This window comes from Indicator indicator, chromosome 29 (genome assembly GCF_027791375.1).
Source record: "Indicator indicator isolate 239-I01 chromosome 29, UM_Iind_1.1, whole genome shotgun sequence".
Lineage (NCBI taxonomy): Eukaryota > Metazoa > Chordata > Aves > Piciformes > Indicatoridae > Indicator > Indicator indicator.
The window spans coordinates 3,812,794-3,836,307 of NC_072038.1; the positions used below are offsets into that span (position 1 = coordinate 3,812,794).

The 23,514-nt window shown below is 52.3% G+C and overlaps 3 protein-coding genes across 5 annotated transcripts; 1 reads left to right on the plus strand and 2 right to left on the minus strand.

The window, feature by feature from the left end:
* Nucleotides 1-116: 116 nt before the first annotated feature.
* Nucleotides 117-6,304, plus strand: MRPS7 (mitochondrial ribosomal protein S7). Its single transcript, XM_054393861.1, has 5 exons — nt 117-172; nt 781-972; nt 1,287-1,350; nt 2,198-2,365; nt 5,562-6,304. Exons 1-5 carry the CDS (start codon nt 117-119, stop codon nt 5,781-5,783), a joined length of 702 nt encoding a protein of 233 aa, XP_054249836.1. The 3' UTR covers nt 5,784-6,304.
* A 250-nt stretch (nt 6,305-6,554) lies between these two features.
* Nucleotides 6,555-10,858, minus strand: MIF4GD (MIF4G domain containing). 3 transcript variants are annotated; one of them, XM_054393835.1, is made up of 5 exons: nt 10,777-10,858; nt 9,309-9,418; nt 8,870-9,025; nt 8,068-8,160; nt 6,555-7,478 (listed from the first exon to the last, which is right to left on the minus strand). In XM_054393835.1, exons 1-5 carry the CDS (start codon nt 10,856-10,858, stop codon nt 7,251-7,253), a joined length of 669 nt encoding a protein of 222 aa, XP_054249810.1. In that variant the 3' UTR covers nt 6,555-7,250. The 3 variants fall into 3 exon arrangements, with proteins under 3 accessions (XP_054249810.1, XP_054249809.1, XP_054249811.1); XM_054393834.1 differs by having other exon boundaries at nt 6,555-7,555; nt 8,046-8,160; XM_054393836.1 differs by lacking the exon at nt 8,870-9,025.
* A 6,820-nt stretch (nt 10,859-17,678) lies between these two features.
* On the minus strand, nt 17,679-22,887 carry SLC25A19 (solute carrier family 25 member 19). Its single transcript, XM_054393915.1, has 6 exons — nt 22,762-22,887; nt 22,099-22,254; nt 21,143-21,313; nt 19,608-19,791; nt 19,095-19,225; nt 17,679-17,888 (listed from the first exon to the last, which is right to left on the minus strand). The coding sequence occupies exons 1-6, from the start codon at nt 22,885-22,887 to the stop codon at nt 17,688-17,690; spliced, it is 969 nt and encodes a 322-aa protein (XP_054249890.1). The 3' UTR covers nt 17,679-17,687.
* Nucleotides 22,888-23,514: the final 627 nt, after the last annotated feature.

Consider the following 23,514-nt stretch of genomic DNA (forward strand, 5'->3'; position numbering starts at 1 on the left):
CCGGCCGCGCGAGAACCGCGATTAGTGGGCGGGGTCATAGCTAAGGACCGCCCCCTTGGTCCGCGCTGGGCTCCGCCCCGCGCCTGGCCCGGCCCGGCTCGGCGCGCGCAGGGAAGATGGCGGCGCCCAGCGCGGCGGGGCTGAGCTGGAGGCTGCGGGCCTGGCTGCCCCGGTGAGCGGGGCTGGGGAGCGGGCGGGGGGCTGCGCCTCAGCTGGGGACTCACGGGCGAGCGGTGGGGTGCTTCCCGGGCCGCGCAGCGCCCGGCTGAAGTGCTTTGTGGGCTCGCGTAGGAGGCCGTGCAGGCAGGGCCGAGGGGTGTCTGCGTGTGGGGCACGGCACAGGTAGTGCAGGGGTCTCGGTTCCCTCCTTGCTCCTCTCCAGACCACACCGAAATGCCGCCTCCTCCTGCGAAAATTAATAGAATTCCAGTTTCAGGTATTCATGCCCGTTCCTGCGAGCACAGAGCTGCCTGCAACCTGGGGGTCAAGGCGGCGGGGCCCTGGGGAGGTCGATCCCTGGGTACAGGGAGGTGTGCTCAGCCCTGCCTGGAGCTGCGGCGTGGGACTCCTATTCGGACCCATCCAACTATTGCCTGATAGCTTTGTAGCAAAACTGGTGGCCTCCTTGATTTCTGGCTCTGCTGCAGCAGAGAAGTGAGGACGCAGAGGAAAGCGGAGATGCGGCTCACATCTGACACACCCTCCTGAGGTGTGCTCACTTCTGTCCCCATCCCGGCTTACATCGGTTTACAATCCCTCTCCTCCTCTTGTTCTTTGCAGGCTGATGCAGGTGAGATGGAGTCGCTACAACCCCAGTTATTTAGAGCCAGAATTGAACAAGGAATTGTTTCAGAAGCCTTTGGAGGAGCTGTCTGAGGAGGAAAAGGAGAAACTGGAGCTTAGGAAAATTCACCCCATAAAAGCTGCTCCTTCCACAGTCTCCAGCTCTGTGTTCAGCGACCCTATGATCAGGTCAGAGAAAGCATTGTCTCCTCTCTTACAGCCAGGTTCCATGGTGCCAAAATGCTTTGGAGCTGTGCTGTCCTCCTCAGCCTTCTCTTGCTGTGCTGCCCACTGCCTTCTGTTACAGCACAATCCCTTTATTCAGGTTAATCTTTTCCCACAAAGCCAGTCACTGACGTGCAGTGATTAGAGATAATTACAGCAGATCTGGCAGCACCCAGACTTAACTATGGGAACAACACAAAAGGGGGGTGGAAGGGCTTTTTTCTGTGGGTGATAAAGTCAGAATTTAAGTCAGACCTCATCTGGCTTTGTGTTTTCAGCAAATTCACCAATATGATGATGAAGCATGGAAATAAAGTGCTGGCCAGAAGCCTCATGGCTCAGGTAAGAACTCATGGTTCTTCTCACTATTATGTTAAAACAATTGCAAGATGGAAGGCTGGGATGTCAGGCCCACTGGAATTGGGAATTACCAGCCATTGGGTCATCTCTGAGGTCCTTCCCCTCTGCACACACACTATCTCACCATTGTTTGTCTGATAAGACATATTTTGCACAAGCCCAAACCTCACTAAGCTCACAGCCCAGTTGGTGACAGCTTAATGCAAAACATTCTCTTTCCACTCTTCAGTATCTCTGGGACCTTTGTACTGCAGTAAGCTCAGAGGATACCCTTAAAAGCATGATTTCCTCAACAGATCATCCTTCCAGCTCTCTTCTGTATAACTTGCCAATGAAGTCCCACAGAAGTGTCACCTGTATGACCCAGCTTTGACCCCTGCTCTGACCTACAGTAACTGGAATTAGCTGATGGACCCATCTGGTGTGTTCCACCCTTGAAATGGAGACACACATTGTCCAAGTATCTGCTGGTTCCTTGGGACAGAAAAAAAACCCAGGCTCTGTGCTCCTGAGTCCAGGCTTTGGAGGGGAGGATGCTCAGTGCACACAGACCTCTGTTCCTGTATCCACTTTGTCCCTGTCCTTCCCTCCTGGCCCAGATTTGTGCTGTTTGGCCTCCTCACCCCAATGCAATGTCTGATCAAGGGACTGAAGAGCTGGAAGAGAGTGAAGTAAAACTTGATTTAGAGAATCCCCTACTGGCCTGTTGCCTATAGGGCTAGAAAGCAGCTGCTCAAGTGAAAATGGTGTGCTTGTGAGAGTGCTGTAACTGCATGGAGGGGAATGATCCATCTGCTCTGCATGTCTCCTCTCTTGTCTTTGTCCCAAGACCCTAGAGGCCATTAAGAGGAAGCAGCTGGAGAAGTACCACAAAGCTCCAGAAGAAGAGAAGGAGACAATTGAATGCAACCCTTATGTCATTTTCCACCAGGCTCTGAAAAACTGCCAGCCCATCATTGGGCTCAGCAACATCACAAGAGGAGGCAAAACCTACCAGGTGAAAGGAGAGGAGGGGGGAGCTGGGAGCACACCTGGTCAGGAGAGAATTAGCAGGGGAAGCAAATGAACTGGTTTCCACCTCTTCAGCTCAAGGTTTCCTCTCCTTGGAAAGAGAGAGACTTTGCAATCCAGATTAAAGCAGCAGCTGCTAGAAACTCTGTCCAAGATCAGGACTCCAGCCTGTGAGCATGGCAGTTCCTCTGAGAGCAGTGGTCTCTGCTGCTCTCAGTAGATAAGAGGAATATGCAGGAAATGTTGTCCAAGGAGACAGAGATCAGTGACAGGCAGCCAAAGAATTGGCAGTCCCAGGGCTCCCAGTTCCATCCTCTCTGCTGCATCATGTTTGGGTAGAGGTCACAAAGCCCTGGGGCAGGGCAGTGGATCAGAAAAGGTCAGCTAGATGCAGTGTGATCCCTAAGGAGCAGACTCTGTCTGTCCTGGTGTGGGCTCTGCAGCACTGGAGTCCTGTTGGAGAAACAAGACTTGGAGACATATCTCTAGTCCTGCAGTGCAGGGGAGTGGTGACCATCTCTGCTAGCACAAACCAGCCTGGATTCAGTGCCCAGACCAGCCAGAATTCCTGACAGGGGCCATTGTCTGCAGTACCCAGGGCTGATCAGAACTGTGGTAGCAGTGGGCAGGTTTCTACAGACAGAGGAGATGACCTGATTCGTGTTGATAAATACATAAAGGGTGAGTGCCCAGAGGCTGGAGCCAGGCTCTGCTCAGTGATGCCCAGTGACAGCACAAGGGGCAATGGGTGGAAGCTGAGGCATAGGAAGTTCCATGGAAACAGGAGGAAGAATTATTTCACTGTGAGGGTGACAGAACACTGGAACAGGGTGCCCAGGGGGGTTGTGGAGTCTGCCTCTCTGGAGATATTCAAGACCAGCCTGGATGAGTTCTGTGTGACCTGGTATAGGTGATCCTGCTCTGGCAGGGGGCTTGGACTGGGTGACCTCTCGAGGTCCCTTCCAGCCCCTAACATTCTGTGATTCTGTGAATGGGCACAGAGCAGCTGTTAGGACCTGGTTGTACTACAGAGAGCAGCTGTTAGGACCTGGTTGTACTGCTGAGAGCAGCTGTTAGGACCTGGTTGTACTGCAGAGAGAAGTTGTTAGGACCTGGTTGTACTGCAGGGAGCAGCTGTTGGGACCTGGTTGTACTGCAGGGAGCAGTTGTTAGGACCTGGTTGTACTACAGAGAGCAGCTGTTAGGACCTGGTTGTACTGCAGGGAGCAGCTGTTGGGACCTGGTTGTACTGCAGGGAGCAGTTGTTAGGACCTGGTTGTACTGCAGGGAGCAGCTGTTAGGACCTGGTTGTACTGCAGGGAGCAGTTGTTAGGACCTGGTTGTACTACAGAGAGCAGCTGTTAGGACCTGGTTGTACTGCAGGGAGCAGCTGTTAGGACCTGGTTGTACTGCAGGGAGTAGCTGTTAGGACCTGGTTGTACTGCAGAGAGAAGTTGTTAGGACCTGGATGTACTGCAGGGAGCAGCTGTTGGGACCTGGTTGTACTGCAGGGAGTAGCTGTTGGGACCTGGTTGTACTGCAGGGAGCAGTTGTTAGGACCTGGTTGTACTGCAGGGAGCAGCTGTTAGGACCTGGTTGTACTGCAGGGAGCAGCTGTTAGGACCTGGTTGTACTACAGAGAGCAGCTGTTAGGACCTGGTTGTACTGCAGGGAGCAGCTGTTAGGACCTGGTTGTACTGCAGGGAGTAGCTGTTAGGACCTGGTTGTACTGCAGAGAGAAGTTGTTAGGACCTGGATGTACTGCAGGGAGCAGCTGTTGGGACCTGGTTGTACTGCAGGGAGCAGTTGTTACGACCTGGTTGTACTACAGAGAGCAGCTGTTAGGACCTGGTTGTACTGCAGGGAGCAGTTGTTAGGACCTGGTTGTACTACAGAGAGCAGCTGTTAGGACCTGGTTGTACTGCAGGGAGCAGCTGTTAGGACCTGGTTGTACTGCAGAGCAGCTGTTAGGACCTGGTTGTACTACAGAGAGCAGCTGTTAGGACCTGGTTGTACTGCAGGGAGCAGCTGTTAGGACCTGGTTGTACTACAGAGTAAAGTTGTTAGGACCTGGTTGTACTGCAGGGAGCAGCTGTTAGGACCTGGTTGTACTACAGAGAGAAGTTGTTAGGACCTGGTTGTACTACAGAGAGAAGTTGTTAGGACCTGGTTGTACTACAGAGAGCAGCTGTTAGGACCTGGTTGTACTACAGAGAGCAGCTGTTAGGACCTGGTTGTACTGCAGGGAGCAGCTGTTGGGACCTGGTTGTACTACAGAGAGAAGTTGTTAGGACCTGGTTGTACTACAGAGAGCAGCTGTTGGGACCTGGTTGTACTACAGAGAGAAGTTGTTAGGACCTGGTTGTACTACAGAGAGCAGCTGTTAGGACCTGGTTGTACTACAGAGAGCAGCTGTTAGGAGCTGGTTGTACTACAGAGAGAAGTTGTTAGGACCTGGTTGTACTACAGAGAGCAGCTGTTAGGACCTGGTTGTACTACAGAGAGCAGCTGTTGGGACCTGGTTGTACTACAGAGAGAAGTTGTTAGGACCTGGTTGTACTACAGAGAGCAGCTGTTAGGACCTGGTTGTACTACAGAGAGCAGCTGTTGGGACCTGGTTGTACTACAGAGAGCAGCTGTTGGGACCTGGTTGTACTACAGAGAGAAGTTGTTAGGACCTGGCTGTACTACAGAGAGAAGTTGTTAGGACCTGGCTGTACTGCAGAGAGCAGCTGTTAGGACCTGGCTGTACTACAGAGAGAAGTTGTTAGGACCTGGCTGTACTACAGAGAGAAGTTGTTAGGACCTGGTTGTACTACAGAGAGAAGTTGTTAGGACCTGGCTGTACTGCAGGGAGCAGCTGTTAGGACCTGGCTGTACTACAGAGAGAAGTTGTTAGGACCTGGTTGTACTACAGAGAGCAGTTGTTAGGACCTGGTTGTACTACAGAGAGAAGTTGTTAGGACCTGGCTGTACTACAGAGAGAAGTTGTTAGGACCTGGCTGTACTGCAGGGAGCAGCTGTTAGGACCTGGTTGTACTGCAGCACACAGCTTGCTGCCCCTTTTGCTGCAGCACAGTGCACATCCACACCTCTCCAGCTGGGCCTGTGTGGCTGCAGGAGCAGGGCAGGTCACTGCACCCCTGCAGTTTGGTGACTGTTGTGGTTCCAACCTTGCCCAGGTCCCAGTCCCTCTGAAGGACAACCGGAAGCGTTTCCTGGCCATGAAGTGGTTGATCACCGAGTGCAGGGAGAACAAGCACCGCAGGACACTGATGCCTGAGAAGCTCTCCCAGGAGCTGCTCCAGGCCTTCAACAACGAGGGGCCCATCATCAAGAAGAAGCACGTGCTGCACAAGATGGCAGAGGCCAACAGGGCTTACGCCCACTACCGCTGGTGGTAGGGACGCTGTGCGCGGGACACGATGCCACCAGCCCCAGGGCTGCCTGCCTGATGGAAGCTGGGGAAAAGAGGGAAAGGTGACAGATCCCCCTCCAGGCAGCTTCTGAACTAAACCAGGGACAGCCCAGCCCATCCCCACAAGGTTCAGTTCCTTTGTGCTCGTTTGGGTGGGGGAAGGGGGAGCCTGAGTTACCAACCCTGCAGACGATTCTTTCATCATCACTTCTCTGTGAGGAGAAGCCTGAGATGTTTTTCTTGGAACAAGGCTGTACAAAATAATCTTCTCCTTCCGTGCCTCCTGGGGGACCTGTGTGTCTCTGCTCCTGTAATCAATGTTTTTGGCTGCACTGCTAAGAACAGAGCTGGATGTTTTCCCACACCACAACCAACCTTAGTGTGGTTGGTACAAAAGGCAATAAAAGGCCCTGTTTGATTTTTTTTTTTTTGTTGTTCTGGTCATCAGCAACACTGTCTGCACAGATCTGATAGGATTGTCAACAGCAAAAATAAATCCAGTTTTATGGGGAAGGTTTCTTGATTCCAAACCTTTGTCTCTGTTGTTTGACTCTCACCCTGCTCTTTCCACACCCTGGTTGTGTAAAGCCATGCTGAGCCTACACAGAGGAGAAAATGAGCATTGCAGCCTTAAGGCTTCAAGCAAGAGCAACCTCTAAGTATTGTTCGTAGCCTAGCAGCTACCTGGAGAGCAAGCAGGACACATGATAGTGGAAAACTTTTTATTAGAAAAAAATCCTTCAATAGACCTATTTATTTCCTTTCTTCCTCTCCCATTGCTATAAGAAACCATAGCTGAAACTTGCTAAGATCTGAAAAAACATGGCAGTTATTGTATAAAACTTAGAAAACCTCTTCCTAGCTACATGTCCTGCTGCAGGCTACCCTGTGGCAGGTATTGGTGGCTTGTGACCTGTGGGGGAGGCTGTGTGCATGCAGGTGCAGCCAGCGTGCTTGAAGGATAGCCTGGGAAAAACAGGACTTGGTTGAGCTGTCTGTGAGGCCACAGTGTTTTCTGTGACTTGTCCCAGGGAACCAGGTACAACCTGAGCTGTGAAAGGTTTTCCCTCTGTCTCCCGTAGCTCTGCTGGTGCTCAGGTGAACCAAAACCTCCTCAGCCTAGACTGTGCTTTCCTCAACACCCATCTAAAATGCTGGTTTGACTCAAAGCCTTCCTTGCCCTTTGCTGGCAGCAGCCCAGTGTTGGACAAAAGCCAGTGGGAGAATCTGGAGGGTGAAATGTTCCCTGCCCCTCCCACCTCGCCAAGCCTCCAAAGTGAGGCCAGCACCACTTGGCAGCCCGACAGTCACCTGCCCAGAGGCTCTAGCCAATATAAATCCTATTTACAGGAAGTGCCAGAAAAACATTAATGTGAAAAAAAGAAATTCCAAGTTGGTTTGAAGCTTGCTGGTGAAAGTGCTGGGGGCCTCTCTCCCCTCCCTGCCGCAGAGGTTAATCTGTCACCTCGCTGTAGTAGTATTTCTGGGCAGCGTCCGTCATCTTCCAGTCGGCCGCTCGGAACTCGATGATCTCCAGCAGCAGGAGCTGGGAGAGGGAGCTGAGCCCCTCCTGCAGGAGGAAGCCATCTCTGAGGAGGGAGAAGAGCTCGTCCATCCGCTGGGAGTTCATCTTCTCCAGCTGCTCGCCGATGCGATGGAGCTGTAGCACCAGGCAGTCCACCTTCAGGAGGAAGGGGAGAGGGCTTGAGTACACCACGGGGAGCTTGGGTGCATCTCTCTGCAAGTCCCCAGCAGTCACTTAGGGATCAGCTCAGCCTGTTCCCCCTCTTCTGCATTTCCCAGAGGCTACAGTTCTGCTTCCCCCAAGGCTCTGTCACAGGAGATAGGAGAGGCTGAACGTCTCTGGCAAAAGCATATCCTGAAATCCCCTCTCACAGACAAAAACTCCCACAAAAATGCACCCACAACAGGGGGAAAACGGTTAATGTCCTGCAGGATATCCAAGAGATGATGGCAAGGCTGAAGCTGAGCCTGGAGCAAGGAGGTGCCTCTAAAAGAACAGAGGGAAGTGGCTGAATGTGCACTAAAGCTCTTGGACAGTCCAGTGTCCCCTTGCAGCCTGGGCAAGGGAATCACAACCAGCACCTCCACCCTGCTTCCTTCTGGGCTGCAAACCCTCCTGCCTGGTGGTCTCCTTCCAGCACATACTGGGGAGGCAGCTCTCCCTCCTCTGCACCCCCTGGGCTGTGCTGCTCCTGATCTTTGGCAGGCCAAAGGGGACATTCACAGCCCCTCTGCCCTGCACTCACCTCCTCCTCCTTCCGCAGGCTGTCAGGCTGGGCCAGCCGGAACAGGCAGTCGTACACAGGGTTCACCAGAGCCATCATGGGCATGTTGTTCACCTGCAACGAGGCAGGAGCCAGGGTCAGCTCAGGGGCAGAAAGGGGAGAGTCTGCACTTGCTTGAAAGAGCTGCTCCCTTGCTGCTCTTCAAAAGAGAAGAGCAGAGTTCAGCTGTGCTGCCAAATGCTGTACCAGTGGGATTTGCACGGAGCAGACGTTCAGGTCTCCACCGCCAGAGAAACTGAACAAATGGTGCAGAAAACACCGAGTTTTAAACGTAAGCAGGTAGCCATGGGAAACAAACCTGTGGCCACAACATTTTTCCTGCCTGCAGTTCTACTTGCATAATTTTTACATCTACTCCAAGCAGGCATCCAAGCACACAGCACAGTGAGGGCCTGGAGACAAAGCCAGAATGTGGGCTAGAAATTACACAACCATCCACAGGTGCCCCCAGCACCTCACAGCCACTAAACTGTGTGGGACGTTTGGGAGCAGGCAAATCAGGGGATTGCAAACATCAAGGTACAACACGAGGAAGCTCAGGCTTTGTGACTGTTCCCAGAGGTGGCTCTGCCTTCTCCAAGCCTCTTTGCTTGCCTGTGGGTAGCAGTACCTCCAGCCGCATCCTCATGCTGAGAACCAGCTCCAGCTCCCACTGCTGAGCCTTGGGGCTCCATCCAACACCTACCCAACCCCCCTGCCCTGCTGTCTATGAAACCCTGGGCCCTTCTAGCAGCCCTGGGCTGCTCCTGCTCTGGCTCCTTACCCTCAGGTAGTCGAAGATGTTGCAGATGAAGGTGACGTAGCAGATCCACGCCTGGAGCGAGCGGCTGCGCAGCTCCTCCCTGTCCTTGTACTCCTGCTGCAGCCGGTTCAGCAAGCTCCTCCGGAAGATGCTCTGCCCAGCTTGTTTGCTCTCTGCCTGTGAGCCCACAAAAACAGGATGGAGGGATGAAATGGGGATGTGAGAGGGGCAGGGGGATGCTGCTACCCTGCAGAAACCCTCCTGTGATGGCCCAGAAAGACAGGGAAGCTGCAGCTAACTGCCCGTGCTCACTGGTTGTTGCTCTGTGTGCTGCAACTGCAAGAAGCAAGTGGCAGAGAGGAAAGCTTGGCTGAGGGGACAGAGCACAGGCCTGGGGCAAAGCCCAGGGAGAACCCACACAGCTGAAGTGTTCCATGGTGTGAACAGGAGGAGCTCTCACCTGGATGATGGTGTAGCAGATGCGCCCTGCCTCCTTGCTGAACACACAGTCTTTGAGGGACTGATCCACTATGATATTGGCCACTTTCTCCAGGTCCACGTTGCTGGGGTCTGCAGAGAGAAGAAAAAGTCAGGACCCAGCACCCTTTGTCCCCTGCTTGCTTTGGGGTAACTGGCAAGACACCAAGGTACAACCATGCTACGTGGTGCTGTGTCGGTGTGAGCTGAAACTCCCCCCCCACCAACAAGTAACCAGGCTAGCCCAGTCTGGAAGCAAATGAAGGCTGTATTTACAAAGCAGAGTCTACAATCTACGATGAAATGCAATGAATATGTACAAATATACAAAATGCACAACATTTACAAATATATACAATCAACAGAAAAGCACAACCAATGTCCCTTTGCTTCCCCACAAGGGGACCCTCCCAAAGGGGCCTCTCTCTCTCCCAGGAGCTTCCCCCCAGACTCCCCTGGACAGAGAAGCAGAGTTAGTTAAGCAGAAAGTTGTTAACTTAGCTGCCATGGTCAGTGTGTGTTATCTTCAGCCAGAAGAGAAGAAGAAACAGCAGCCAGACAGCCCAGCAACTGCCCCCACTGCAGAACGCAGAATGTGCAGAGTGCCTACTTTGTTTTGGGTAATAGTTCTTAAACATTTCTATCTATCCAATGGAAGTGTTTAGAACAATTGTTATTTTGCTTTCTTACACCCAATAGTGACTTATTTACACTCTTTCACTTTCTCTGTTTTGAACTTTGCAAGGAAAAAATTAAAAAGACAGTTTCAAACCACCACAGGTGCAAAACCTCATGCTTGCTCCAACATCAAGAGTCACAGCCACTCACACACCAGCTGCTTTGGAGATACCATCACCAATGCTGAGTGGTCCTCCCAGGCTGAAGATACAGCCAGAGTGATGGAAAAACAATGGAGGAACAAAGATACTACAGAAAGGAAGAAGTTGGTCTGAATCTGAAAGCCCAGTATTCCTTCAAAGCTGGATTAGCAGGAGACAGACATCTAAACTCCCCCTGGGCTTAAAATAGAGATGTGACTGGTGAGCAGGAGACCCCAGGGGCCAGGAGGACAAGGTGGCCCTGCAGCTGAGAAGGGCAGAGAGCAGCACTGGAGAGGGGTGAGAGGCCAGGTCTGTGGAGAGATGCTGGGTTAGAGCAAGAGAGAAGAGTACCCTGAAATTAGAGAGAACCCTCCATGATGAGAACCAGGAGCCAAGTTGGATCAGCTGCACCATTAAACACTCAGGAGGTGAGAGGGGGCAAGAAGAAGCAAGGACACAAAGACCTTCCCTGAGGAGATTCACCAACAGGACCCAGTCAGGGATGAACAGCATTTATGAAACAGCTTTTCTGCTCTTAGCAACTGGTGCTCCTTAAAGGGGTCCAAGCATTCAGCCTCATCTGCCAGCCAAGCTGCACACCCTAGAGGAGCTGGTAAAAGGCCTGCTGACCTTTGAGGGCTGTTTTCAGCAGCTTCTGAGTCTCGGTGTCGAATGACTGTATTTTGTACTCCTCTTTGCCCGTTTCCCCCATGACTGGACTCCTCAGGCCAAGAGTCAGGGCAATGTATGGGCTAGTGACAGTCCCTGGGGAGAGAGCACACAGAGCTTAGTTGGATGCAGAGGTAGACGTCCCCCCAGCAAATCCCATCTAGTGCTGGAGCACTGGCTGCTATCTGACAACCCCCAGCTCTGTTATTAGAGCAACCAGCTCTGGCCCTAGATCTGAGCAAAGCTTCACTCCCACATCTTTTTAAGCCTTATTTCCTAGCAGCCTGTGATAGGACTACATCTTCAGAGACTTTAATTCTTTCTGGTACAAAAACCGTGTTGCAGGCTGTTACCTGCAGGTTCAAAGTGGGCAGCACAGCAAGGCAGCCCCAATATATACCAACCTCCCCTCAGAAGGCTTCCCTATGACTGTATCACAGGGAAGCACATGCAGGAGCACCCCATGCAGCCTCTCCCTTGTGCCTTTGAAACACCAGTTCTGCTGGTTTCACCCAACAGCCTGGGAAGAATCAAAGCTGGCACTAAAGCATCCAACACAGACTCACCAGAGTGAGCAGAGCCCCTCTGAGTCAGGCTCCCTCAGCTCCTGGTGAAACACAGCAAGCTCCGCAGCCAAATGCCCAAATGCAACAGCTCCTGTCTGCAGTCAAGCAGAGCTCTGCAGCACCAAGACTGCTCCTAAGGAGTCTCTAATTTTCTTCCACTTCATGCTACAGTGAAGACAGCAAGGAGGTACACATGGTACAGAGAGGAAGGGCTTTCTTTGCCACAAGCATGAGATGATCAGCTGGGTTCAAAATGCTGGGCTGGGCTGGCCAGGCCAGCAGCACAAACAGGAGAAGGCAATTGGCTAAAGGAGTTTTGCCAGCTCGTCGAAATTCCTGGGCCATTACTCATCCCTCTCTGCAACCAGGTCCCTCCCCGGATTACAGATGACAGCCCATGGCCCTTTAGAGGCATGGGACACAGGAATGAGACACAGGCAGCCCAGCCCCTCGGACACACCACTTGCCATGAAGCCGTGGCACAACTCAGGAGTTTGCTGGTAGATAGAGGCCCATCTCTGCCTTCCCCACGAGGCCCGGGGCAGATCCTGCCCCACATAATGACAACCTGCTCCTGCTGCTCTCACAGCGATGCTCTCACCTGCACAAGGTTACCTGCCCTGGGACCCACACGGAGCTTTCCTCCCCAGATGGACTCACAAGTAGCTGGGTGCTCTCTGTGCCACGTCTGGTTGGCAAACACCTTCCCAGCTGACCACTCCTCCTTCTGCACCGCCTCTGTCCCCCGGATCTGCACTCACACTGTTCTGCACCGCCAGCAGAGTGGCCCCAACTCTCCAGCAAGCCTTGCCCCCCACCAGCAGCACCTCTGAACAGCAGGAACCCAGCGGGAGCTCAGCGCTGCGCACAGTGAAGCATGAAGTGCCCGAGCCCGCCTGGCAGCGTCACTGCTGCCACCGCCCAGCACCTCCCGGAGCATCCTTCCCCACGGCCCCCCGGGGACAGGGCACGGCTGCTTTGAGCTGCCGTGTCAAATAACCCTGCCCAGAGCAAACCACAGCGTGCGAGTACAACCTGCCAGATCTCGTCTGCATCGGAGATCCCGGCAGCACCAGGACCACCCGGCTGGTGGCAGTGGGTGACACTGGACACAGCAGCACCCGTGGGGACCGAGTCCTCTTCTGCAAGTGGTCCCCACTAGAGGAGCTGTCCCAGGGACTGGCGTGGTTGGGGTCAGCACCCTCGGTCAGCCCAGGTTCTACCCTGCAGGGTCACACCCGGCCACTGGAAGGAGAGGGAGAGGAGCAGCCTTGCTCTGCCGCCCCTGAGCACCCACCCGAGGAGCACCACCAGCTGCCCGGGAGTCCTGTCCCACCCCCGCCCAGCCGCAGGAGGAATCCCCAGCGCCGAGGCGCCTGCTGCCCGGAGCTCTGGGCCACCCGAGGCCCCCGGGCACCCCCGCTGCCGCCCCGCCGAGCCCCAGCCCCGAGGACGGTACCGTCCCCGGTATGGAGGCAGCGGCGAATCTCGGGGAAATACCCCACCCCCGGTGCCGCCGGGCAGAGCAGGGGGGAGCCGGACGCAGTCCCACCGACCTGCCGGCCGCCCCCGCTGGGTCCTCTGGCCACCGGGGCATCGTCGGAGCGTCCCGGGCCCCGCCGCCCCGGCCCCGCTCCCTCCCGGCACGGCCCAGGTTTCCTCTTAGGTCATTTCCTAGCCGGGGGAGGGCCGGGCCGGGGCGGGAGAGCGGCTGCAGCCGCCGCAGCGCCACCGCCTGCGAGCAACGGGCCACGGCGGCCCGCGGGGCTCGTCCCCGGAGCCTCCGCCTGCGCCCACGGATGGCTCCAGTAAGCCCCGCAGGGCACGGGCGGCTGCCTCCTGGCTCCCCCGGGCATCCTCACCTGCGCCTCGGGCACTCCCAGGTACGGCCAGTAACGCCCTGGCTGCTCGTCCGTTCCCCTGGGCACCCCAGGGAAGCCCCCCAGGGAAGCCCCCCAGGCACGGCAGACTGCTCCCCGGTCCCTCCCACTAAGCACTTACCCGCCTGTCCCTGTCCCCCTCGGGTTCCCCCGCCGAGAGCTGCTGCTCTCCGAGTCAAAGCCGCATTTAAACAGCCCTTCCCTCTGGGCCAGGGCAGATTGCATGGGACTGGCATGGAAAAAATAAAAAAAAAAGCTGAGGGAAGGGGAGATGCCCTGAAGCAGCTCGCTGCAAGAGGAGCCGCGTGTGGCACAGAGCACTGCACCGATGTCTCTCCACTCCCCACCATTTCGCGGTGAAGATCCATCGTGGGGTGAAGACTTTGAAGGGTTTAGAGCAGCCGAACTGCTGAAACCAGAGGACAGCCCCAGGCAGGGCAGATCCAGCAGTTTGAGAACGTTTTCTGCAGCGCTGCAGGGCTTCGCTGCATACAAACACAGCCAGAACTCATCCCCCGCGGGTGCAGGGCTCGGGAGCAACTGCCGCGGCTCTCACAGTGGGGCCGTGATGGGATGGGGGCTGCACAAACCTCCTTAGCTGATCCTCCTCGGTGTGGTGGCTCTCAACGACAACACCCAAATTGTCACCTCACACCACAGAGGAGATGGGGACAGCTTTATCTGCTGGTGGTGAGCACCCAAGACCCAGTGATGGGAAGGGAAAACCAGAGGGCTCCTGCTGCCCCACGCTCTGGGCTGTAATTCTCCCTTTTGGACAGCAGGAGGGCCAGGAGGGTGTCCTGTAGGCTCCAGCTGAGCCTATACACGAGGAGGAAAGGAATAACCAAACTGCAGCCAGACAGGAGCATAACAAAATATTTATTGCACCTCTCCTCAGAGGCAGGCAGGTGCTGTGCTCGGGGGCCTTCAGACAACAGCAGCAGCAAAACGCCACAGAGGACAACAGTTCCAGGTCACAAGAAAAGCTTCACCCCAAATTAAATACAATCTGCTCCAAGCCCCACTGTGGAACATTCATTTCTTTTTCAAACACCACACTGTGCAGCTCTGGATGAGCATCCTGAGGACAGGAGTGTGGTAGGAACTCAGTGAGCCAGCTGAGGACACAGAGTGTTCACCACGGGACTTGTGCGTTGATGTCCTGATGGTGAGTCCCCACAACCACAGCACAGCTTGCATTCAGTGCTTGGCCTGCTGCTGAAGTGCTTTTTGGATGCTCTGATGGTAAAAGGCACTAGAAGAAAACAAGTGCAACTCCTGAGCAGCTTGTGAGGTGAATTTCAGGTGACACAAGGGCCACTGATAGGATTACACCAGAGTGAGATCCAGGCTATCCCAATGGGAGAACCCCATGCAGTCTCACAGTGAGTCACCCACCCTGTGGAGTCACTCACACTGAGCTGCTGTCTAGTCTGAGAGCAAATCTGTCCCAGCTTATGGGAGAACAAGGTAACTGCAAACCTCTCCCTTCTTCCACTCCTCTGATTCTAGGAAGTTTAGCTTCACAGGGTGTGTTGTGCCAGAGCAGCATCAGAAACGAGACCTGCCCTCCTAGTGCTCTGCACTGACTGCTGCCCGAAGACAAGACAGCATTCCCGTGACAGTCCTCACCCCTGCTGTGACTCCCATTAGCCCAGTGCGCTGGAAATTTACAAGAGGGATGCTGCTGACCAGAGACCAGGGATGAAGCAACTGCTAGATGCAACTTCTAACACTCCACAGCTGAGGTCCTCACTTCTTTCTCCTTCACTCACTAGACCAGGTGCCTTCACGGGCTGCAACATTTATGACCAATAGCCCCAAGGGATATACAAACCAAAGCGCTATGACCACGGAGTGTCTCTTCCACAGCCTGGGCCAGCCTGGCACAACTTAAACTGGCTTTGCCATCTGTTGGGTGGAGGCAGGTTCATTTAATGAGAGGTGGAGGAAAAGACTACTCTAGAGAGGAAAAGCTGCTCAGTGTCACCCTCCCGGCAGAGCAGCCAAGTTACTCACCCCTGAAGCTGTTTGCCTGCATCACCTCAAGCTCCACAGCACACTCGGTGAGCATCACCTCAGCAGAGCACACAGTTTATTCTTTTACCCCTGTGACAACCTAAGCAGCAATCCTCCTCCTATTCCAGAGGCTGATGAGTTCCTGCCAGTCTTCCCCTGTTTTGTGCAGTTTAACAGCAGCTCTTTGACATGAAGTGGCAAAACCAAACCAAAACAAACAAAACAAAAGAGTCTCTAAAATTTAGAGAAGATGGATGGGACCCAATTTCCTATGGAAGCCCAGGTCAGCACAGAAAACTTCCTGCTGTGGCCAGTCCTGTGGCTGCTAACCATGAGGGCATTCCTCTCCATCAGCAGGCAGCAACAATCCCAACCTGTTTGTGCCTGTTTCAGGTGAGACATTCCTGCCCCTCAGAAGGATGTCGTGAAGCTAAGTTCGTGCTGGTTATGATGTCTTTCCAACAACAAGAGATGAACAATAAACAAAGGCAAAAATACTGTTAAGATGATTTAAGGGGACTCTCAGAAGAGCCTAAATAACACAGAAAGTGTTTCTAAATAGGACTGAGAAACTTCACATTTTCTCCTCCAAGCAAACCTGCCCATTTTTAGAGTACATGCAGCTAACAGCACCTCTTAGAAGCTCATATATTTATCAGCCTCCTGCCACTGATGATGCTCAATCAATTTAATTTTATGCATTCTGTCACCTGCAGCCAAACAGCCTCTTTGCACTCCAAGATCTCTAACCACAGCAGATGCAGTCACTTGGCCTGGGCTTGCAAGGGACCTTTCTAGATATCTCATCCACCAGTCAAAGAACCTCTCACAATAGCTCAGGATAAGTGAGCAACACTGATATGTTCAAAAAATCCCCAGGAGAAGCTGCATCAACAGAATGGAATTGGTCACTCTGGAATCTGGCCAGACCTTTTGGGATTAACACCCTGAATACTGCAAAAGGGCCACGGAGAGCTCTGTGTTAAGAGCTGTCAAACCATGCTCTGAAAAACTGCTGTGCTCTGCCCTATCCACCACTGGCCAGATGACTAACATGAACATGCTTTTGTATCACAGTGCCTCTCCCTCCATGTCTGCCTTCCACACACTGCTCCAACCACACCCTGCTCGGCTTGAAAAAACAGAGAATAAAAAAGGAGGAAGAAAGTAATTTTCCTCTTTTCCCCTGTTACGTAAATCAGAGTTGTTTTCCTGGGGTTTTAACCACTCCAAAAAGCCCTTTGAAACTGCAGAAAAACACTTCTCCAGGTCTAACTCAAATCATCTTTTCCTTGTCAAACACCATGTCACACCAACCAATTCCCACTGGATGTTCAGTCCTCTCACTTTAAATCTAGTCAAAACACTTTCATCCCTTAACACCACTGCAGGACTGAGGATCAGAAATGTATCGAGGCCACTACAGAAACACTTTCTAGAAACACGTAAAGGTGCTGTTAAACAACAACAAAAGACATTTAGTAGTTTCCACAGGATTTTTCCTTCATTCTCCCAGCTTAGACTAAATATGTCTAAGGCTCTGTAAAGCATTTGTTTACTCACTGCATTGATGCAAAGAACCCTGAAGTAAGATTTGGGCTTGTGCGTTGAATCCCCTTGAAGAGGGGTTCTCAGTCTTCATGTCTGCTTGGAAAAAGGGTGACTGAGGCAATGCAGGACCCCAAGAGATGTATGGCAAAACACAAAGGAAGAGAAATGGGCACTTAGGATACAGTCAAGCTCACCAGAGTTGAAGAAAGAGAAAGTTTGGGACAACATGAGCCACTAGATTCTGTGTTTAAGGTGGCTGAGGACATGCAGCCAGTAAGTTTTAAATCAGGACGCAGCAGCTGGCAGCAAAGAGAAGGCAGAGTGAGGAGCTGTGCACATTAAGGAGGTGTAACTGACTTCACAACAGCAGGACAGAGCTACCTGTGCAACGTTGAGAGAAGAACGTGCTGCAAACAGCAGGCCATGGAGTAAGGAAAGAAATCTGTGCGGGTGCAGCAATGCAAAGTGGCTTCATGTTGGGTAAGCAGCACTAGCTAGGCCAGGATCCATCTCTGTGATCCAGGCTAGTGCAGGAATTCACCCACTTGAGCAGGTGCCTTGTGAGAGCTCAGGCTCTGCTAGGTAATGTCTGCTTGGTTCTCCCTCTCCCCACCAAACGTGTGCTGATACTGGGGGAGACAGAGAGAAAAGCGCTCAATGGAAGCTGCTAGCTTCCAGCAAAGCAGTTCAGTGTCTTCTTGCAGAACTGCAGTCACCTCCTCCTTCTGCTTGGTCCCAGGAGGTGATTTCCAACAGGCTGGTGGAGCTCTGATGTTTCCAACATGCTTGTGACAGAGAAAAGCCACCAGTTTCTGCTCCTCCAGGAGAACATCAGGTAGCCATGTACATGTGCCTGTCAGCCCTCCTTCCTTGGAGTTCTATCATTGTTCTTTAGGGCACACAGCAGGCTGCAGAACAGCTCATACCAGAAGAAGATCAGGCCAGTAGAGACAGCAGCCTTCAGCAAGCTGGGTGAAAGGCCCTTAAAGAACCCACCTGGGCCCTCCTCTCTCATGATCTGTCTCATGCAGTCCAGGAGCCCGCTGTACGTCCGTACCTGGGAGAGACACAGCAAGAAGGTTAAACAAGGAAACTCCAGCACAGATTACCTGGAAAAGAACAGAGACAGTCCCAGACTACACAGGAACATCATCTAGCCATGCAGCCTGGAAATGCCTCTCTGGCTATTGTTAGAACTGTCAGTTTGTGGAGTGGGGGTAGAGGGAAAGCCACCAGTATTGGCTTATGCAAGTCACTCTTACTGAATGCCTCTAAAATCTTTATGCTTCTGTAGCACCAATTATTCACGGTACAGGTTTGTGAAGGAATGACTTCAGATTTGAATTTGATTAGATTTAGAATCCTCCTGTTACTGGTTTCCATCCCCTTCACTCTCTAAGGAAGGACAACTTTCCAGTTTTCTGGCAGAAAGAAGACAGCTACAGCACTGAGAGGTCTCTAATGAGCCACCTGCACATTACTGTGTCACACAGTGAAGGTTTAACATCTTGTGACACATCAATGCTAAGAACAAATTCTGCACCTCACTGGAAAAGCATCCAGTGCAATGAGTTAAGACTTCAAATTTATATCCTAGAGTTTCTTGATTTGCTTCTCACATCCAAGGAATTTGAAGGAAAAAAAAAAAAAAGAAAATGTCCACCTCTCACAGGAAAAGAGAGAGTTCTTCCTGTATTTGTCTTAGAGAGTACTTCTAAGTGGTAAGGATGGTGCTAAAGAACACTGGAAGTATTTCACTTGCTTTGAATTTCAGGATATTCTGGTACATAAGACACACTCTGAGCACTTGGTGCCCATTGCTTGTATCAAAATATTAAGTGCAAAAGGATCCTAACAGCCAGGTGATCCTACCACAAAGCTGGTGTCATCCTCTGCTAGGATTTTAGTCCTGAATCAGAAATACCAAGCTGCAACTAGGAAAGTAAAGTAAATTGAAACCCCTGGGCCTGCCTAACTCATCACCAGCTCTGAGAGCCATCCTGATGGAGATGAACGAGAAGGCAGACCACAAGTACATTGAACAATGTCATAAAATGATCCCAGCTTACTCATGAAGCTATTCCTGTTACCAAGTGAGACCAAGACTCAGCTCCCAGAAGTTCCTTGGGTGCTCCCAACCCAAATATAAATGTGACAGGTCCAATGGTGAATCAGCACTGCATTCAGGTGCAGTGGACTGGCTCTGGGTTGCCTTGATGCAAATCCATGCTTAGGAAAATCAATCCCTTCCAACATTTCTCACCTGCCCAAAGGCTGCCCGGGCATGCTCGAAGCCACCCACTTGCAGCCTTTTTTTGAACACATCGAACGGGTAGGTGAGGGTTTTGCTGAGGATTCCAGCACAGCTCCCACAGATGAGGTTTTTCATGTTGCCTGAGAAGCAGAACAAGGAGAGGAAAAACAGATATTAGCAGGGAGTTCTGATTAAAGCTCCTGAGAGGTAAGTAAAAAATCTCAAATCACTTTTCACAAGAAGTAAGGCCAGAAAGGCTCTTTGAGGTCACACAGAATTGTTTAGGCTGGAAAGGACCTTTAAGATCATTGAGTCCAACCATTAACCCAACACTACCAAGTCTGCTGCTAAACCATGTCCCTCAGCACCACATCTTCACAGCTTTCAAACACTTTCAGGGGTGCTGATTCGATCACTTCCCTGGGCAGCCTGTTCCTGGGCTTGACAATCCCCCAGAGAAAAAAATATTTCATGATGTCTAATCTAAAACTCCCCTGGCGCAACCTGAGGCCAAGTGCTTACCTCCATTCTTTCCTTCAGCTGGAAGCACCCATTCAGAAAACTGCTGCAGGATGTTGTAGAAGGAGAACTGGAAGCCAGCATATGGAAAGACAGCAACTATTGTGGGGGTCAGACCTCTATAGAAAGCTCGAGGCCCTTCTGTCTGGTACATGGTCACCACTGCATGGCGGAGGTTGTGATAGATCTGGAGAATAAACAGAGACTGACTCGAGCAAAACAGGCTTCAAAAGAGCAATTTCCAGTAATGAGGACAGGCATTTCCCACTGTCCAAAACACAACTGGCTGATTTTCAGCACAAAGAGATGAATCAAGTGACTCTGCACACTGTCACACAGTATCCTCAGCTAAGCACTTGTGACACTTACAAGTAAGCTGACAGCCTTGATCTACCTCTGAGCCACAAGAGACTAATTGCAGGATGCCCCTTAGCTCTGCCTGGGCTAACATTGTACCCTACAGCCAAGCTGTGCTGCTGAGGGGAAGAAACAAGGCACAGAGCCGAGAGCTGTGGCCTGAGACCACCTGCATCACAGACATGATTATTTATTTTTCTCTTAACAGCTCTGCCTGCACCTACAACAAAATTTATCCAACATATGTTGTGATTCTTCTGCAGGCTAAGTCACAAACACGAAACAGCTCTGATACAAAGCCATATAAGTCTAGTTCTTACAGGCCTAATTAGCATGGAGATCAATTCTTGCATAAAAAAGAACATAAAATAGAGGTGAAAGGTGACTGGTTTCAAATATCATCCCCACCATTATCCAAACACGACTCCCTGCAAGTGGAAAGTTTCAAACACACAATGTTCTACAGCCTGGAGCGTGTGTGCTATAAATGGCCAGCAGCAGAAATGAAAATTGAGTTATCCTGGTAGGGGCAGTTTCTCCTCCTGCATCAGTGGTCAGGAGTCAAACACAAGCAGGAGCAGCAAGACGTCATTAAGGAAGCTGTGTCAACAGCACAGGGGAGAGCTTGGCAACAGCACAGACACTGCCCAGAAACACCACCTGCTCCTTTAGGCTTTTCAAACCTCCTGTGCTCACACAGGTGATATATTGCTGGTGCTGTGGGAGATAATTGGTTTGGATTCAAAGGGACCTTAAAGATCATCCAGTTCCAATCCCATGTCATGGTCAGGGACACCTCCCACTAGACTAGAACTGGACACAGCTCTGCAGGTGAGGTCTCCTCAGGGCAGAGGGGCAGGATCCCCTCTCTCCATCTCTGGCCACTAGTGCTCTTGGCCTTCTGGGCTGCAAGTGCCTATTGCTGGCTCCTGTCCAGCTTCTCACCCACCAACACCTCCAAGCCCTTCTCTGCAGGACTGCTCTCAATCTCATCATCCCCCAGCCTAGATCAAGATCTAGGATTGCCCTGACCCAGGTACACGATGTTGCGCTTTGACTTATCACGAGATTCTCTTCAGCCTACCTATCCAGGTCCCTCTGGCTGGCACCCTGGCTGCAGGATGAGGCATGGCTGAGAGCAGCCAGCCCTCACTTTGCACCCAGGGAACCCTGAGCCCTACCTTGGGCTCGCCCTGGGCAGCGAAGCGGGTGCGCAGCGTGTCGACAGGCTGAACGGCGACGGTGGCGGTGCAGGCGGCCAGCCCCCCGCAGACGAAGTGCACGAAGGAGCCGCGGGCGTCGTAGGAGGTGACGTTGTGCACCAGCTTGGTCAGGCTCTCAAATGCCATGAACTTTCCAGAAACAAACACACCACACACGGATCAACTGCTTGACCTGTATCGCTGACACCTAGCTTCCACTCCTCTCCTTCCACCAAGAAAGCTCCACCCACCGCTCGTAGCCACCTTCTCTCTCTGTCCTTCAAAAGCCCTTCCCAGCTTGCAACCTGTTGGAGAGTTGTGTGCTCAAAGCATACCTCGTAAAAAGCACCCAGCAGCCCCGGGAGTGCTGGAAATATTCTGATCCCTGACACTTCTTGCTAGAGCTTGCATTTAGAATAGGGAAAACCTTTAAGGGCTCTGAAGAGTATTTGCTGCTCCTTCATCTTCTGGTTTGCTATGCTATCCACTACTCCTTCAGCTTCTGCTTGTAAACCATGTTGTTACTGTTTACAAATCCAGCACAACAATGTGGTGTAAAACACCCCCAGCAGCTTCATTAGTTTTTTTTACTAACTTGCTGTTAAGGTGACAGTATGAACGAAAGCAAAAAAACCCACACAGGCCTGGAAGATGAGCAGCTAAGCTAAATGTCAGGAGCAAACAGGGCCTGTCTGTGACACTTGATACAGCCAGCACTCAGTTTCTCCTAGCTGTGCTCCAGGCTGGCCACACAGGCTGCTCAGGGAGCTCAGCAATATTAAATTTAGAACTGTACAGCTACATATCTGTAAGACTGCAGCTGGCTTGCATCAGTACAGGGTAAGCCTGCACCTGCCCACATGGTCTGTCTCAGAAAGGGCAAAGCAGAACCCTGTCTACATGTGCTGGGCCCAGATGGTGTCCGGGCACCTTACCTGAACAGCTCCATAGCCAACTGAAAGGAACTGAGCAGGAACATGGCCCTTCCAGAAGGCTACCAACCCCTCTTCCTGGAAGATGCGTTGTACAGCTTGCAAGATGCCATGATACTTAGCCCCTGGGTTTCTGGAGGAAAGCTGCTCAATCTGCAGCTAGAGGAAAACAGGGAAAATATTTTCAATTCCATGCTGCATTTCATTAAGACTCAAGTGTCCAGTTCAGGAATTCACAACCCTAACAGCCAACCAGTACGGGAGATGATGCTCTGCCTTCCCAAAGAATCACATTTGCAACTGACTGAGATGTTATTTACATGGGACTCTAAAAGAATAAAACAGACATGCAACACAAAGGTAATGAGTAGAGATGATGGTGAAATGAAACTCAGTGAGATAGTGGAGCTCATTCATAAAAGCAGAGAAAGAGAGAACAAACTATGAAAAGCACAAGATCCTATTCAAACACAAAAGTTAGATAAGCAGCAGCAGTGGACACAGGACACTACCTTGCATAACATGTATCTGATGTAGGTGAGGGCTGCCCAGCAGATTTAGTGCTCCCTGTTTGCACAAGTGACCTGTTCACCCAGGACATGACCAGCTCTGCTCTCTAACAGGCTCTTTCACCCCCTGACCCCAAGAACACCATGTGGCAGGTACCTGAAAGCGGATCTTGATGACATCCAAGGGACTAACAAGGACCCGAGTGACCAAGCCAGATGCTGATCCTGCTACAGCTGCTTCCACCGTAGAGACACACTTGGCCTCAGGGTCATAGCCAACCATGCCTGCCTGGTGTCCCCGCAGCCTGGGCAGGGGAACAGGGACCTCAGTGAGCCCTCCCCAGCCAGGAGGCTCCTACCCAAACCAAGAGTCTATAGCCTCACCCCATAAACCCCTTCCTCATCTTAAGAGCCAAAGACACCCTCCCTTACCCCAAAAGCCACGGAGACCCCTCTCAGCCCAAACCCCTCCCGCACCCCAAGAACCAGACAGACATCCCCGTTCTCACCCCGAACCCCAGACAGACACCCCTGTTATCACCCTGAACGCCACACAGCCACCCCCGTTATCACCCCAAACCCCAGGCAGACACCCCCGTTCTCACCCCAAACCCCAGACAGACACCCCCGTTCTCACCCCAAACCCCAGACACCCCCGTTATCACCCCGACCCCACGCAGACACCCCCGTTCTCACCCCAAATCCCAGACACCCCTCTTCTCACCCCAAATCGCAGACAGCCACCCCCGTTATCACCCCGAACGCCACACAGCCACCCCCCTTCTCACCCCAAACCCCAGACACCCCCCTTCTCACCCCAAACCCCACACAGCCACCCCCGTTATCACCCCGAACGCCACACAGCCACCCCCCTTCGCACCCAAACCCTAAGCACCACGAGACACCCTCC

Excerpts from the sequence above, each read along its gene's own strand:
- MRPS7 (XM_054393861.1), top strand. The coding sequence starts at position 117 with ATGGCGGCGCCCAGCGCGGCGGGGCTGAGCTGGAGGCTGCGGGCCTGG. Across the intron at positions 973-1,286 it reads TTCAGCGACCCTATGATCAG|CAAATTCACCAATATGATGA; the intron begins GTCAGAGAAAGC and ends TTGTGTTTTCAG. Across the intron at positions 1,351-2,197 it reads CCAGAAGCCTCATGGCTCAG|ACCCTAGAGGCCATTAAGAG; the intron begins GTAAGAACTCAT and ends CTTTGTCCCAAG.
- MIF4GD (XM_054393834.1), bottom strand. The coding sequence starts at position 10,858 with ATGGGGGAAACGGGCAAAGAGGAGTACAAAATACAGTCATTCGACACC. Across the intron at positions 8,161-8,869 it reads ACATCTTCGACTACCTGAGG|GTGAACAACATGCCCATGAT; the intron begins GTAAGGAGCCAG and ends GCCTCGTTGCAG. Across the intron at positions 7,556-8,045 it reads GAGTGCAGGGCAGAGGGGCT|TGACTGCTGGGGACTTGCAG; the intron begins GTGAATGTCCCC and ends CTGATCCCTAAG.
- SLC25A19 (XM_054393915.1), bottom strand. The coding sequence starts at position 22,887 with ATGGTTGGCTATGACCCTGAGGCCAAGTGTGTCTCTACGGTGGAAGCA. Across the intron at positions 22,255-22,761 it reads TCATCAAGATCCGCTTTCAG|CTGCAGATTGAGCAGCTTTC; the intron begins GTACCTGCCACA and ends GTTTTCCTCTAG. Across the intron at positions 19,226-19,607 it reads AGCTGAAGGAAAGAATGGAG|GCAACATGAAAAACCTCATC; the intron begins GTAAGCACTTGG and ends TCTGCTTCTCAG.